Source organism: Glycine max, chromosome 8, assembly GCF_000004515.6.
Source record: "Glycine max cultivar Williams 82 chromosome 8, Glycine_max_v4.0, whole genome shotgun sequence".
NCBI lineage: Eukaryota > Viridiplantae > Streptophyta > Magnoliopsida > Fabales > Fabaceae > Glycine > Glycine max.
Window position 1 is genome coordinate 20,146,274 of NC_038244.2, and position 15,299 is coordinate 20,161,572.

At 31.6% G+C, this 15,299-nt stretch overlaps 2 protein-coding genes across 2 annotated transcripts; one reads left to right on the forward strand and one right to left on the reverse strand.

Annotated features, from left to right (window-relative positions):
- Positions 1-2,117: 2,117 nt before the first annotated feature.
- LOC100816869 (G-type lectin S-receptor-like serine/threonine-protein kinase) lies at positions 2,118-7,816 on the reverse strand. Its single transcript, NM_001370883.1, has 8 exons — positions 6,775-7,816; positions 6,093-6,352; positions 4,397-4,504; positions 4,107-4,306; positions 3,573-3,783; positions 2,942-3,179; positions 2,704-2,854; positions 2,118-2,610 (listed from the first exon to the last, which is right to left on the reverse strand). The coding sequence occupies exons 1-8, from the start codon at positions 7,728-7,730 to the stop codon at positions 2,296-2,298; spliced, it is 2,439 nt and encodes an 812-aa protein (NP_001357812.1). The 5' UTR covers positions 7,731-7,816; the 3' UTR covers positions 2,118-2,295.
- A 2,190-nt stretch (positions 7,817-10,006) lies between these two features.
- LOC113002315 (uncharacterized) lies at positions 10,007-15,299 on the forward strand. Its single transcript, XM_026129412.1, has 8 exons — positions 10,007-10,020; positions 10,203-10,623; positions 11,304-11,408; positions 11,476-11,565; positions 14,648-14,689; positions 14,791-14,904; positions 15,099-15,200; positions 15,285-15,299. Exons 1-8 carry the CDS (start codon positions 10,007-10,009, stop codon positions 15,297-15,299), a joined length of 903 nt encoding a protein of 300 aa, XP_025985197.1.

A 15,299-nucleotide genomic window follows, 5' to 3' on the forward strand; every position in this document is an offset into this window, starting at 1 on the left:
GTTTTTAAACCAAACACACCCGCTTTCAAAACTGGCGGGAACCAGGTTTTCCAATTGAATGAACATGTGGAGAAATTTTGTAAAAGTAGTTTGATAGGATAGGCTCGAGTCATCAGAATTAGGGGTGGGTAAGTGGGTTGGTCTGCCCTGCGTACGGCTCGCTCGCATAAATTCGCATTGGCAGCGGATCGGACCAGTCCACCCCGTTTCTTACACGAACCAAATAAATTGATCCGCCCCCGCCCTGCGGACCCCGCGGATCAAACGGGCCGGTCCGCGAGCCTCGTTTTAAAAGAATTTTAATTTTAATAAAAATAAAATATAATCAAATTAAGTTCAATACAGATGTAGATAAAATCTCAATAATTAGTCAATTACATCAATAAAATAAATAATGTTTTAACAAAAGAAAATTCAAGCAATAAATCTAAAATATGAAATTTACACATCTTTCACAACAAATGATTTCATATTTGAAGTAGCTTGAGCTTTCTCCATCTCCACAATTAAGAGTACAACAACAATAAATTCTCCCAACAAAAATAAGATAAAAATAAATTCTAGAGAAAGAAGAGATGAAATTTGCGTGGTGGCGCAGTAGTGGGTTGTGCCGCTGTGGTGTGTCTGCGTGAGTGTGAGTCGCGTATTATTTTTCTGGTAAGGAAAAGAGTCGTATGACTTGCGCGCGTGCGTGACTGCGTGGTGGAGAAAATTCGTAAGAGAAAAAGTGTTTTTAGTATGCTACAATCATAACGGCTAAATATGATGTGAGCTATTTTTTATAATAAATATATTCAAATATCTTTAAAAATATTTATTTAACAATTATTTTTAGCTTAAATGATAAGAATTTATATTTTTATTATCTGGCTTGCAGATATGGAAATGATAGATTAAAAAAAAAAAGATTGAGAAAATATCAAAAAGGAATATTTTTAGCATGTTATCACTTATCTTTTTTTATCTTAATCTTTTATTTCAATTATCTTTTATTTTTCTTATCTTATCTTTTTTATCTTTATCATTTTTTAATTTAAATCTTTTATTTTTATCTTTAAATCTTTATCTTATCTAATATATTTCTTTATCTGTTATTTCAAAACAAAAGTTTGGAGTGAAAAAGAGAAAATCAAACATAATATAATTGGATCAGGATCACATAAATCAAATCTAATGCGGGCTGCGGGCAATCCGCGAATCCGCGGGCCAAACCCACATAATCCGCGGATTAAGCGGGGTAGACCCAAAAATATGATATAACCATGGACCGTTTAAAAAAATTGATCCATAACCCGCGCGGACCGTATACCCTACGGGCCATTCCATGGACCTGGGGCGTTTACCCACCCCTAATGAGAACGTGTCTTCTATCCCCAAAAGAGTATTTTTTTATTATATAAAATATTATACATTTAATTTTTAAGTTTTCTGTTCAAATCTCCAACCAAATTAATTGTGTCTCAATTAATTATGTCTGTTCGTTTTCTTAACTATTCATTCTACCCGGTGTTACCTGGGTAACTATCACTGTATATCTAGTATATATACTCATTCATTACTTTAATGGTATAATTTTATAACTTATTACTTTTTAAAATTATAATTTTGAAATATATAACAGAACTATCAGTATCGTAACCCATAAAGTAATTAACTGTAATTGTTTGACATATCTAACACCATTCTATTTGCCATTTTCAATTCCGTACAGGATTCCAACAATTGACACGAGTCAATTGTTAAATTTAAATATTTTATTATTCTATAATGGATCAAAATGGTAAATTTTTTTTAAGTATTATTGCTTACTGTAGTTGTCCTATAACACCGATTAATTGAATATACAAATAATAGACATTATTTATACATTATGGTATGTTTTCGATAATTGCGGCAATATTTTTCCAATCGATTTACCATGCATTGAGCATTTCATAGCCAAAACAGTAATCAACAACATAAAATCAAATTAGATTACTGAAATATTTGCAGAAGTCTAAAATAAAAAATAAGCTAAAGATATCAGGTATACATTTAAAATCTACCATGCACTATAATGTTCAAATATGAGCTTCATAACAGTTTGTTTAGCTTGCATACCGAAAGACAACTCCATCTCAAGCTAACCCAAAGTTTTATATACAACAGGATATAGATACAGGTGTATATATATAGATAGAGGAAAGTGCATTCAATCTGTTACAACCAACCATAATCGTCATAACCCATAATGGAAGAATAACAACTTCACAACTAACTGATCATACCCTAACATGTTGTAGTATTTTTTTGCGGTCAAACTGAACATACATAAAGGGAATTTTCGAATAAGAAATCTAAACCATATTCTTTAGTAGACGTTTCTAGTTCTTCCCCAAGGAGTTTTGTTCTAACATAATATGCTGGTTTTTTAGGCAAATTGGTAACTTTACTTTTGTTTGATAACATAGATACAATGTTGGACATGGAGGGACGATCATCTGCATTTTCTTCCACACATAATAGACCAGCATGAACACATCTTAGCACTTCATCCTCTGAAAATGAATCATTATTCAGTGCTGGATCCACCAACTTAAGAGCCTCACCTTTTTTCCATAGCTCCCATGCCTACGAGAGTGATCATTAATTTTTCGAGTCCAAAATAATAATAACAACAATATTACAATAACGTATGCTCGTAAAGAGAATTATTTATCATACATGTCCTACTAGATTGAGTTGTCGTTCTTCAGTGTAGAAGCTATTGTTTCTTTTACCACTAACAATTTCAAAGAGTAACACTCCAAAGCTGTATACATCAGATTTTGTAGAGAAAATTCCTTCCATAGCATACTCTGGAGACATGTAGCCACTGCAAAAATAAATAAATAAAAAAACATGACGATACAAAATATCTTTATACAACGATCATAATAATTAATGAACGCGATTGACTCACTATGTTCCAAAAATTCTGGTGGTATTTGCTTCAGAATCCTGTTGTGTGAACATTTTTGCTATTCCGAAATCGGATATTTTGGGGTTCATATTCTCATCAAGGAGTATGTTGCTAGCCTTCAAGTCTCTGTGAATGATTCTAAGTCTTGAGTATTTGTGAAGGTATAGTAATCCTTGAGCAATTCCTTCTATTATGTTAAAACGCTTATTCCAATCCAGCAAGTGACTTTGAGTAGAATCTTCCAAAGAGAAAGATAAATATCATTGTCATGTAAGAAATTCTTGTTATTATTTAATCATCATAGTTTGTTTTGTGTAAGACATAATTTAGTTCAAAAGGTGAATGATATCAACTTTCATTAGTTGACATTTAATTAGCAGGGATGATATTAACTTGATCAACTTTTGCTTCTTAACATAATAAGAAACTCAATTGTTTGACTAGTAATCAATTTTTGAACCTGAAAATAAAGGATTCATCCAAATAAAATTTCCCATGAAGTGGTTCAGAATAGACGCCTAAAACAGTCAACTTTAGAAATTGTTTGCAAAAGGGTACCTAGACTATAATTGTTTTTTCATATGCTTATCCAACACCCAATAATTTTACGAGAGATTTTAACCTTTCTTACCAAATAAAATGAAGTCCAAGCTTTTGTTGGACATATACTCGTAGATCAAAATCCGCTCTTCTTCATGAATGCAGTAACCGAGTAGCTGAACCAAATTTGTATGTTGGAGTTTAGATATGAGTGTTAATTCATTTTTAAACTCAATAAGTCCTTGCCCAGAAGATCTTGAAAGTTTTTTCACAGCAACTTCTTGCCTTGTAGATAGAATTCCCTAATCAAAGTGACAACAAAAAATAAAAAATATCATCAATCTGACAATGAAATTTCTGAATGAATGAAAATTTCAAATCATTCTTCGAATATGTAAAAAATACGATAATTTACCTCTTACAGTATAACTTAATATCTTAATGTCAAATAGGATATAATTATCTTACTTTTTACACATTAAGAATTGTCATTCTTTTGGAAATTAAATTATTACCTGTTTATACTTTTAAAGAGACCAAAATGTTCATTCACCAAAAATTAATATATGTAACATTTCATGTCAAACTTTACACCGCAGCAGGAATAAAGAAGAAAAAGAATCACCTTATAAACTACTCCAAAGCCTCCCTGTCCTAACTTGTTTTCAGACGAAAAGTCATTTGTAGCCTCTATTATCGATGCATAACTAAATAATTTCAAGTCATGTTCCTCCTTTAAATAAACTTCTAGTATGTCGGTACTAGAGGATCTACCGGAAGCTGCAAGATCCTGATTCTCAATCTCCATTCCATTTCTTTTATTTTCTGTTTAAATGAAAATGGGACAGAAAAATTATAATACTTGTGATAAAAATTATAAAGTAAAACTTATAAAAGAAATGTAGATATATATACCTTTAAGCACATGTTTTCGTTTCTTTAAGACTCTGCGCAGAATGCAAAGGCAGATTATGAGTATGGTTGCTACTGTTGCAACCATTGCCCATATCCACTGTTTTATACCTGCATAGAATATTAATATATATACGGAACTAATTTGAGTTATTTTCAAGAATATCTTTATAATATAATTTGAATCATCTTACAACAGTATTATAAAGTCCTATAATAAAAATCAAGAGACATCAATTGTGTTGACAAAACGCCTGCTAGTTTTCAAAAACCATTCCCAATTGTTAAAAAAAAAATTAAAGTAAAATTACGAAACTTTTTTTTTAACAGACGAATCCTTCTGTGTACTACGTAAGTAGTAAAAGATAATACAGTTTAAATATGTTCTTTAGTCTATAAGACTTTTGATTTTGGTTTGTATAACTTTTTATTCATTTTTATTCTACTTAATAATACAATACGGTTTTAGTCATTCGTTAAACATGTTTAACTAGATTTTTTATTTATTTTCCTTAAAAGAGAAAGTGGGTCAAACACAGCTAGTAAAAAGGTTTTAGAAATTAAGAAATTTAATTTTTTTTATAAAGAGAAAAGAAGGAAAAGGAAACTTAAAAAATGCCAGCTTTTCAAAAAAAGAAAACTTAAAAATTGCTAACTAAAGTAGCTTTTAAAAGTAGAATAAATAATAGATAACTCTTTGTATAAAAGTTTATATATACTACATTGTCAATTTGCCATACTGTCTTTCAATTAAAAAGTCAAGTATCATAAATTTGTTAAATTTTATAAAAAAAAATATAGATCTTAAAGTCATATTAAATATGATTTCTGATTTATTGAAAATATATGTAAAAAAGTTACATTTGTAAAATTATTATTTTATTGGTAAATATTAATTGTTAATTTATTAATTTTTGTTAACAAGAGAATCCAAATCTAGGTTCTATTCTTGCTTTTTTCATCTTTTACCACCAAGATAACCTTATATCTCCACACACTTGTAAAACTATAAAACTCTAAAAACTAACATACACATTTTAACCTCTCCCTCTCATCTAGAACTACTCAATGTGAGATATAGAAACAAAACTTTTACTTCCAAAAGATTTTTTATGTTAAAACTATCAAGCAATTTCTATTTTATTTTGAATAAGCAATATATATACAAAGATAGAGTAAATATTTTTTACATTGTTTTCTAATCATATACTATTAAATATGGTGGATTTATTAGTTTTTATACTGAAGAATGTGATTTTTAATCGATTGATAGGATAACAACTTCTATGTTATTAATAGATGTATATTAAACTCTATTTTTTTAACAGCATTAAACTCTTATTATTAAGTTCTTATGATCTAAAGCTCTATCTTTAAAGTAAATTTTATGGTTAAAATGTAAAATATTTTGTATATCAACAATAAATTGTAAAATGCAAGGAGTGAAAATGAATAGTTTTTTTTTTATGACTAACACGAAAATGAATAGTCTTTTCACGAAGAAAAACACATTGATTAACCAAAAAAGAATTAAGTCCAAGACAGTAAAATTGTGAAATTATGTAAATTATTTAATACTGTGTTTAATTCTTATACATCTATCAAGATAATTTAATTTAATTGATTGAACAAAGAGTATCTCAGTGTTATAAATTCTTACCAATAAAGAAAAAACAATAATAGTTGTAGACCGACTTACGGTTTTGATGGTTGCTCCTTACAAGCACATAAAATTTGTAACCCTCGTTTGCAATATTGGTACCCTTCACCAAATCCCACAGAAAGAAGACGCAGCCAGTTTCATTACGATGATTAAGAGCAAATCCAACGCAGCTGCAGTTTCTCCAGCAAATTTCCTGGCAATCACTTATGCCATAACTCGAATTTTCTTCGTCTCTCTTCACTTCCGTGTCCCATTTAGGGTACCCATATTTGAGTTCAAATGCATCACCAGGACGTCTGCAAGTAGAGTGCTGATGATGATTTAGGTATTTACATAATTATAATTATACAACAAAGAGAAAAAGAGTTATATATTAATAGTGTAAAATGTTTTACATAATCATCTAATTACAACTTATAATATATGATAAATTTATTGACTTTTAGAATAATTATTTTTAAATAATTTAAATAATAATTGAATGATAATATAAAACTATTTTAGATATTAAATTATTTTATAAAATTAATTATAATTATTTTTTAAGAGAAATTACACCAATAATAACTCTAAAAAAAAGTTGTTTTTCATCTTTCCAAACTAGGTTTCAAGAAAATGAATAGTGATAATAAAAAATAACTTTCTTACAATAGTATCCGTATAACTTGATTCTTCCTATTATTTTAAAACTAGTTTTTTTTTTTCTTAGTATCTGTACCTGCAAGAGGGTAATATCGCATCCCATTTCTGGCACCCTCCATCTGTGTTGTATCCGTGACACATATCAGCCCTCGCCACATCCACGCCTTTGCGGTTTATCAGTTGCCCAGTTGACAACAGTGTCCACTTCGTGGGCTCTTCCTCCGAATCAGAACTTTTCAACGTGAAGTAGTCTCCGGTTTCGCTTGGCACAATCTCGCGCCGAATCTCGCTCGGAATGTGCTCCAATTTGTTCCCGCTAGCCCACAAAACCCGCTTGCCGCCGCTGCTGCTGCTGCCGCCGCGCTTGATGATCAACAACTCTCTTGTTTTCGGTTCCCATTCGAGCTTGAATGGACCAGCAGTAGGGACTTGGCCGCTTAGCCATGAAACAAGTGACCAATTAGTACCACCAGTTTTGTGATTCAAACCTAACTTCATCCCAGGGAGCAATGTGTCTGTGGGAAAATCAAAGCTTTCCCACAAGACTCTTATTTTGGACCCATTGGGATGAAGTTGTTGAAGCACAAAGTTGCCTGTGTCCAACAAAGTGGCCAGTGTGTTATTGATAGGTTGAGGTGGTGAATAAAGGATTATTGGTGATTTCTTCACTTTTTTCTTACCATCTTGGGATTCTATTTTGAGTACCCCTTTGTGATCCAATGATAGAACAGCAGAATTTGAGTCAACAGGTTGGTTTCTATTTGCAACCCACACTTCCCAATCATCTTTCTTTTGGGCACATATAGTCAAGTAAACTGCTTCCTGATTATCATGAGTTATTGGGTCGAAACTCATGCAATATTTACCCTTTTTTGAACATAGCTCTGCCCCTGGTACCGTGGCATTCAGAGTATCACCTGGCTTCAAACTATCATTGGCTTCAACGTGGATACAAGTAGTACTCCACCACAACCACATATAGATGAGAAAAAGCAAGACATGGTGAGGTTTCTCTTGTTCGCTGCAAGTCATGATTTGAGTGAGCTAGTGACAGAATGTTTCAAACTTTCATTTACGGAAAAGGCTGAACAACTGCAATAAGCTTTTGGTTTAGTAAAATATATGGTGCTTTATTGGATGACAAGCTATCATTTGTGGAAAAAATCATTATTCGAATTGAAATAGTTAAACATATACCCCAATCTTTTTAGGAGAATAATCTATTGAGAGCACAACTTGTTCGGTATTTAGATTTTTTAAGCAAGTTTTGAGGTTTGATTTTCGACTTCAAGGCTCTATAGGTCAAATCAATGTAAATATTATTTGGCTTAAAAAAGTTCTCACAATTGATTGAGTTGTACTTACAACATATTTCACAAGCAATAATTCACTATGTCCATCTCTAATTAGGTGTTTGAAAAAAATAAAAATTTGAAGGATCCAATTAAAAAAAAGTTTAGAGATCCAGAGAAATAAAATTATTAATTGAAGAAGTAGTTGAAAATATACAAGTTCAAGGAATCAAACGAAAAAAAAAAGATTAAGAATCAAATAACTTAGAATCTGTGAATTATTAAAAAAAAGGACTTAAATAACTCATGATTTTAGTTTTTTTTCCCTATAAAAAATTGTTTGATTTTGGTCCTTGCATATAGATTTGTAAGTCAAATCTAACGACTAGGATCAAAACAAAACATAAAAACTTATGGAGACAAAAATTTAAGAGAACTAAAACCAAAAAAATTACATAAAAGAATCTAAACAATTATTTAAGCCAAATTTATAAAAATTAAACCTTCAAACACATAAAATGCATTAATGAGGAGTACAAAAATTAAACTTATAATGAAATGCACCAGTAACCAACAAAAATTAAAAAAAAAAATAAAAACCTTAAATATAGTACTTCATAGAAGTCATTAAATTAAGGTTTGATTTTTGCTGGATACCAATGCAATCGCTATAGATTTAATTTTTTTGTATCCCCTATCAATACATTTGCAGTGTTTAAAAGTTTAGGGCTCATTTATATTCAAAAAAAATTTTGTTTTCATTTTTTTTAATTTTAGTTACAAATTATCACCTTGTTTTTAATATATTTCCTGTTTTCAAATATTTTGTACGAAAAACAGTGAAAATAACTTTTGTTTCACTATTTCCTATAAAAATATTTAAAAACACAAAAAAAATTGATTAAAAATAAGGTGACAAATTTGTAATTAAAAATAGAAACATAAAATCAAAATAGAGTAAATAGGCCCATAATTTTATAAATTTTCTTAAATAGTAGTTTTTATAATATCAAGTTGATTTCATTTAAACTTCTTAATTTTGGTTGTTTCATTTTGTTCTTTATGAATTTCTTCCTTAGATTTGGTAAGAAATTCAACAATAGGAATCAAAACGAAACAAAATAAAATAACACAGACAAGAAAAAACATGAAGTGCTAAAACAAAAATACCCCTATTTTATAGGATGAATAGGTTATTTAAGAAAAAAATAAAGATATAAATTATAATACTGTAAGTAATAAGATGTGATGCGAAGAAATAAAAAATAAAAAGTAGAATATAAGTGTATAAATATAATAAGTGATTGATTATCAAGTCAAAAGGAGACCGCGCGCACTTCTTCGTCAGAGTAATTTATTCATGGCTCACTCTTTAGTTTATGCAAGAAAACATCCATGTGATGATGTGAACCAGTGGCTGCCACTTCTCATTTTGATTTTTTAACACTTGCTTTGATAACGAGCGAAGACATGTGTTGTTTTTCAATTCAATCTGAACGCATGAATATCCACATTTTTGTATCCAACGAATATATACAACTTCAAGACTTTGACTGCTTTAATTCCACGTATAAAACACTGAATTTTAAAAAATTCAGTTTTTAAATAGATTTTTACTCACTACTACAACAAAGCAATTCTACTACACTGCATCAAGGATGGTTCTAGAAAACCGTTGTCTTAAAAAATGAGGTGGTAATTTTTTGTAAATAATCACAATTTTTCAAAGACAATTATTGTAAAATCATCTTTAAAATATCTTTTCAAAGACTATTTTTGTCAAAATCGTATTTAAAATTAGATATCCAAAGTCGGTTTTATAAAGGAATTGTCGTAGGCCTTCATTTTTCGTTTACACTCACACCCGTTCCTCTTCACATACCTAGGTCTCACCTGTTCCTCTCCTCTCGTGTTCACATACCTAGGTCGCGTTGCTTAAACCCAAGGCTCGTCAGAATCTCGCCAGACAACTAGTTGTAGGAAAGATTTATCAACTAAAACTGAGAGAGGTTCGCAATGGTCCGCAACACGTTCTTCCTCATTCCCCTTCTTCTTCTTCTTCTCAAACCCTTGCTTCTGCAATTTCTTCCCCTTCATTGTCCAAAACGCAAGCCCTAGTGTGTTGTTTCGTGAATCGCTCGAGCCTCTTTTTGACCACCTCACGCCTTTGAAGAACCAAATAGTTTGAGCACCATGTGCTTTTCACGCGCAGGGGGGGTTTGAGAAGGGCTTGCAATGCTAGCTTGGAGCCTTTCTCCGTTGAAGAGTTCACGAAGAAGATTGAAGATCTCGCACTCAAGTTTCAGCTATATGAAGAAAATACCAATACGAACGATTTGGATTCAGAGGATTTTCAGGAGATTTCTTTGTCGTTGGTGAATTTCACAGAGGAGTTCGAGCTGCTGGAGGAGATTATTCCGGCAAACATCCAATGGAAAACGAACAACGTAGAGCTTATGTTTTTGCTAAGGATAATCAAGAAGAAGCTACAATGGAAGGAAGGGTTCAAAGAGGCAGGGGAATCCGCGTATTGCACTGTCAAGAAAGGGTTCTCTTCACAATTTCATTATGCAGATGATGGAAGTTTTGTTCTACGAAGATATGCAAGGGATTCTCAAAAGGTTGTAGAACTTGTATGACCATGAACGCATGCATTCCACGCAGTGTAGCAGTTGTTTGTTTCCTTACAAGGTGACCCCTCACTAGTTCCTGTAACTTGACTATGCTACTCCCAAATAATGAATTGAAATACATGAACATGATACTGCCAAATAATGAATTGAAATGTTATGTCAATTGGTGCCTTTGATTATGTTAAATCTTGCATTGCAGGTTCCATGAATTCTTAAATCTTGCATTGTTACAGATTGCATCACATTGCAATGTCAAAAGTGTATTTGTACCTTAGTTCTTTATTTTTTTTCAAATTTAATGTTTGTGTGTAAATTGATGGAAGGTTTTGATGTCCTTGTTATACTACATCATCTCTAGGCTATTATTCCCACACTACTACAAAATTTACTTTTAACATCGTTAGAATAACATCGGTTTTATAGAAAACCGATATAAACCAAAATGCGATGGCATAATCATAAATAACGTGACTTCGTGAACATCGATACTCCGAAAAACTGATGTTAACATGAGTTAGTTAACATCGGTTTGTTAGAAAACCTATGTTAACATGAGTTGGTTAACATCGATTTTTCAAAAAACTGATGTTAATGTGACTTCGTTAAGTTGGTTAACATCGGTTTTTGAAAAAACCAACGTTGTATTGTCCTATTTATAATTTTTTTCACGCTTATGGCAGTTCACTCGTCTCCCTCACGACTTGTCTCCCTCACGAACCCTTTGTCAATCTCACTCTCACTCTCACGGCGCTGAAACCACTGTCATTGTTGGTGTCTCGCTCATGGTTTCACTCTCACTCTCACGGCACTGAAACCACCCTTCGCTCATGGTGAAACCACTCTTGCTCATAGTCAACCCACTATCGTGTCGCTCACTATGTCATCATTGTCAGTCTCACTCTCGCTCACGGTGTAGGTGTCACTGTCACTCTCGCTCTCACAGTATGTTTTTCTCTCGAAGCTTTTTTCGATAGTGAAATCATGGATCTGATTATTTTGGTTGTTTTCGACAGTGTTTTGGTTGGATTCGACAGTGTTTTGGACATTGTTTTGGTTGTTCATGGTTCTGGTTATTTTGGTTGTTTTCGATAGTGTTTTGGTTGGATTCGACAATGTTTTCGACATTGTTTTTGTTGTTCATGGTTCTAGTTGTTTTGGTTGTATTGGTGTTTTCGATAGTGTAGGCCATTTATTGGTGTTTTGGTTGTCTTCGATAGCGTAGGCCTTCCAAAGAATCTAAGTGATATTGCAAAACAAACAATGCATGCCTTTTTTGATAGTGAAATCAGTGAAATTTTACTTAGGTTTTTTGTTGTTGCAGATTTACTGAGGTTTTGTTTTGCATGGTTCTGGTTCCTCCTTATTATATTAATTGCATGGAATAAGCTCCTAGATAAACATGACGCATAGTCAGTTTGTGCATGGATCAGTTGGTGGATTTAGATGGTTTGACGAAATCTACTTAATGTCATGTTTATATTGTAAATGGAGTTTAGAAACGATGGATGAAGATCAACAAAATTGGAAGGAAATGGCTAGCACTGATAAAGATTAACATAAAAATAGAGGAAATGTTCAATACTGTTCATATTATGGATCAGGTTAGAAATTTCAACACTATTCTCAAATAAACATGACATGATATAACACATTTGCTTGTTAAATATAGCCTTATGGTGAAGTTAGTAGGTCATTTGTTGTAAGATGGAAGGATGAACTAGAGCCTACTTGGAATTTTTCTACACTCTAGTGACAACATGCACTCTATTACATATAACCAAGATTTGGTGAGCCCAACTCTACTAGCTAGATGGACAACACTTAGAGAGTTCTATGGGCTTACTGGAAATCATTAGGTGACCTTGACCCACTTTGGACAAAGTGTTTTCCTCCTCACCATCTTCAAAAGAAGCTCTGAACCAAAAGCTTACCCTAAATGACACTCATTGTACAACCAAGTTCATAACTTAGTCACTTTTAAAGTCCTGCTGACTGAGTACAAAGTGACTTGCAACCGTTTGGTGAGTTATTAAGCACTCACTTGTATGTCAAATTTTAAAATCATATACATATCTAATATGAATTTCATGTTAATTACAGGATGTGCCGAGTACCTGTACTCATTTATGAAAGCTGTAAGATTCACCCATATGAACTTGAAAGAGACTACGAAGTATAGGATAATTTATAATCATTGTAGGAAGATTGCAAAAATTGGAAATGGATGGAGGAATTTCATAATCACAAAATTTTCTTATTGAAACTCAAATTATATTTAAGTTCCCAAATGCAACTTCTAACTTTGTTTTATTTTGAATTTGTTTGTAATTAAAGTACATTAATACTTTACTACTATTAATTTGTAATTTTTTGTTTATAAGTCTTGGTGATATATTTTTTTGAGAAACATTGGAACATCCTGAACACATTTGTGATATATTTTGTTTATAAATGTTTATAACTACTCATGGTGCATAATATACTTTGTTTTATTTTGGATTTGTTTGTAATTAAAGTACATTAATACTTTACTATTATTAATTTGTAATTTTTTGTTTATAAGTCTAGGTGATATATTTTTTGAGAAACATTGGAACATCCTGAACACATTTGTGGTATATTTTGTTTATAAATGTTTATAACTACTCTTGGTGCATAATATACTTTGTTTATAACTTTTGGTGCATGGCTTATTTTATGTGTTTTTTTACAACTTTGAATATACTTTGAATTACAGGTTGGTAATTAAAAAAACAAATAGGATATTGAAAAAAAAATCCAAAAACAACATCAGTTTTAAGAAAAATCGATGATGTTAGTAAACAACATCGATGTTGGTTTACTAACAACATCGATCTGACAACAACATCAATGTTGGTTTACTAAAAACATCGGTAGTTTCAATGGTGATGAGAAGAAAACAACATCAATTTTTAAATAATCGATGTTAATATTGATACTTTAACATCAATAGTTTCAACATTGGTTAATAACCGATGTTAAAAATCCTTAATAATCAATGTAAAAAACTTATTTTCTAGTAGTCCCAATTGGGATTGGGGGTGCATGTGATTCCCACACTCCATCATGGAAATAAAACTAGGATTGTTTTGTATTGTTTTTCCAGTATTTTTTTTATTTAGATGTTTTTTGTAAAACAAAAGAATTGAAGCTTGTGAATGAAGTCTCTTTTCTACATTGCTTTATTTTTAGTTTTCTTGTTAACTCATATATCATATTTTGGATGTTTACTTTTTTCTCCATACCTTTGTAACATGTTTTGGCACTACCATTGATACATAGACCACTTTTCCCAGGCCAGTCTTTGTTAAGGTATGGTTAGTTGTTAGGATAAATGAGTTAAATATCCTTCTTTGCTCATTACATGCTTTTGGCTTAAACTTATGCAAATTGTAATCTATGATCAATGCATGTATGTGACAAGGACCAGGGAATGTAACTTGAAACTCGAAAGTATGATATTGAATTTTGTATGAGTATTTTTCTATGCATCTAGGATCCCAAATTATTAACAACTTTACAACAAAGTCGAGAACGAAAAGCCCCATATGTTGATCCTAATGTAGTATCTAGCTTTGACACAAATAAAAATGTATATGATTTAAAAGGAAAAAAGTTGTTTAACCGTTTTCACGAAGTTGGGACTTTTGCTCAGGTATGCAATAAATATGCAACTTATTAGTTTTTTTATGTCTTTGATGGATTGCTAGTATAACTTTAACAAGTGCCTCACATTTTGCAACTATTCCTTTTCTAATACCAGATTTCAAGTATCCATGGGGATCAACCGATCCTGATTGGTCACCGGTGTCTACGTATAACAGAGATGGTTAGTTGAATGTGTTAAAATTAAGAAAGATTAGTGTTTAATTTTATTATTGTTCCAATATCTCCATATTTGTGCTTAAGTTTTATTATTCATGGTAGTTTTGATTATCATTCGTGTATGTAGCTAAAGCACTTTTAATGTTTATTTAGCACTGAAAATTTGTCTTTTCTGCAGGTTAGTAAGGATCCTCTTACTGCAAAAGTCGATAATCTCAAGGTATGTCTTTATCTACTGCTTCCTCATTTTATATTTTCATTAAACTGAAAGATTTGTATTGAATTATTCATTCTCTTATCGGGTTTTACTTGGTGTTGCAGGATAAAACTTATAACAAAGACAATAATATTATAAAGGCCATGTCTTTATCAACCCTAAGAGATGTTCTTAAAACAAGTCCCCGTTGGAGAGATCATGTCCAAACTTACACTAAGGTTTGGACCCTTCTTTGTATGTGTTTATTAGTGAACCCGTTGTTATTTTCAACGTTAGTGAACCTGTTGTTATCCTTGGATTTGGACAAATGGACCAGGTAGATCAATCAATATATTGTAAAACCTATTGATTGTAAAACCTGCCATTAATATTGTCCATTTCTAAAATTTATCCTTTTGTTCCATATATGAAGGTCCTTGCCAATTTCCTGTCCAATCCATTAGCTTCAGGAGGAGATAATGATGAAGTAGGATGGCCTTATGTGAGATCTGATCTTGACCCCTCACAAGTAAAGGTTAGTGTATTTGAACATCGTGCATGGCTACAAGTATCTGCATGAGAACCTTTTTCTGACGAATTGTTTGAAATTCTTGAGTAGAGATCTACTGTTTAG

Bases quoted from the DNA above. Each gene is read 5' to 3' on its own strand.
- LOC113002315 (XM_026129412.1), top strand. The intron at 10,624-11,303 runs GTATGACCATGA...CGCTTATGGCAG, and splicing joins CTCAAAAGGTTGTAGAACTT to TTCACTCGTCTCCCTCACGA. The intron at 14,905-15,098 runs GTTTGGACCCTT...CCATATATGAAG, and splicing joins ATGTCCAAACTTACACTAAG to GTCCTTGCCAATTTCCTGTC.
- LOC100816869 (NM_001370883.1), bottom strand. From the start codon at position 7,730: ATGACTTGCAGCGAACAAGAGAAACCTCACCATGTCTTGCTTTTTCTC. The intron at 6,353-6,774 runs GTACAGATACTA...CTCTACTTGCAG, and splicing joins GCGATATTACCCTCTTGCAG to ACGTCCTGGTGATGCATTTG. The intron at 4,505-6,092 runs GTAAGTCGGTCT...TATTCTATGCAG, and splicing joins AAGGAGCAACCATCAAAACC to GTATAAAACAGTGGATATGG.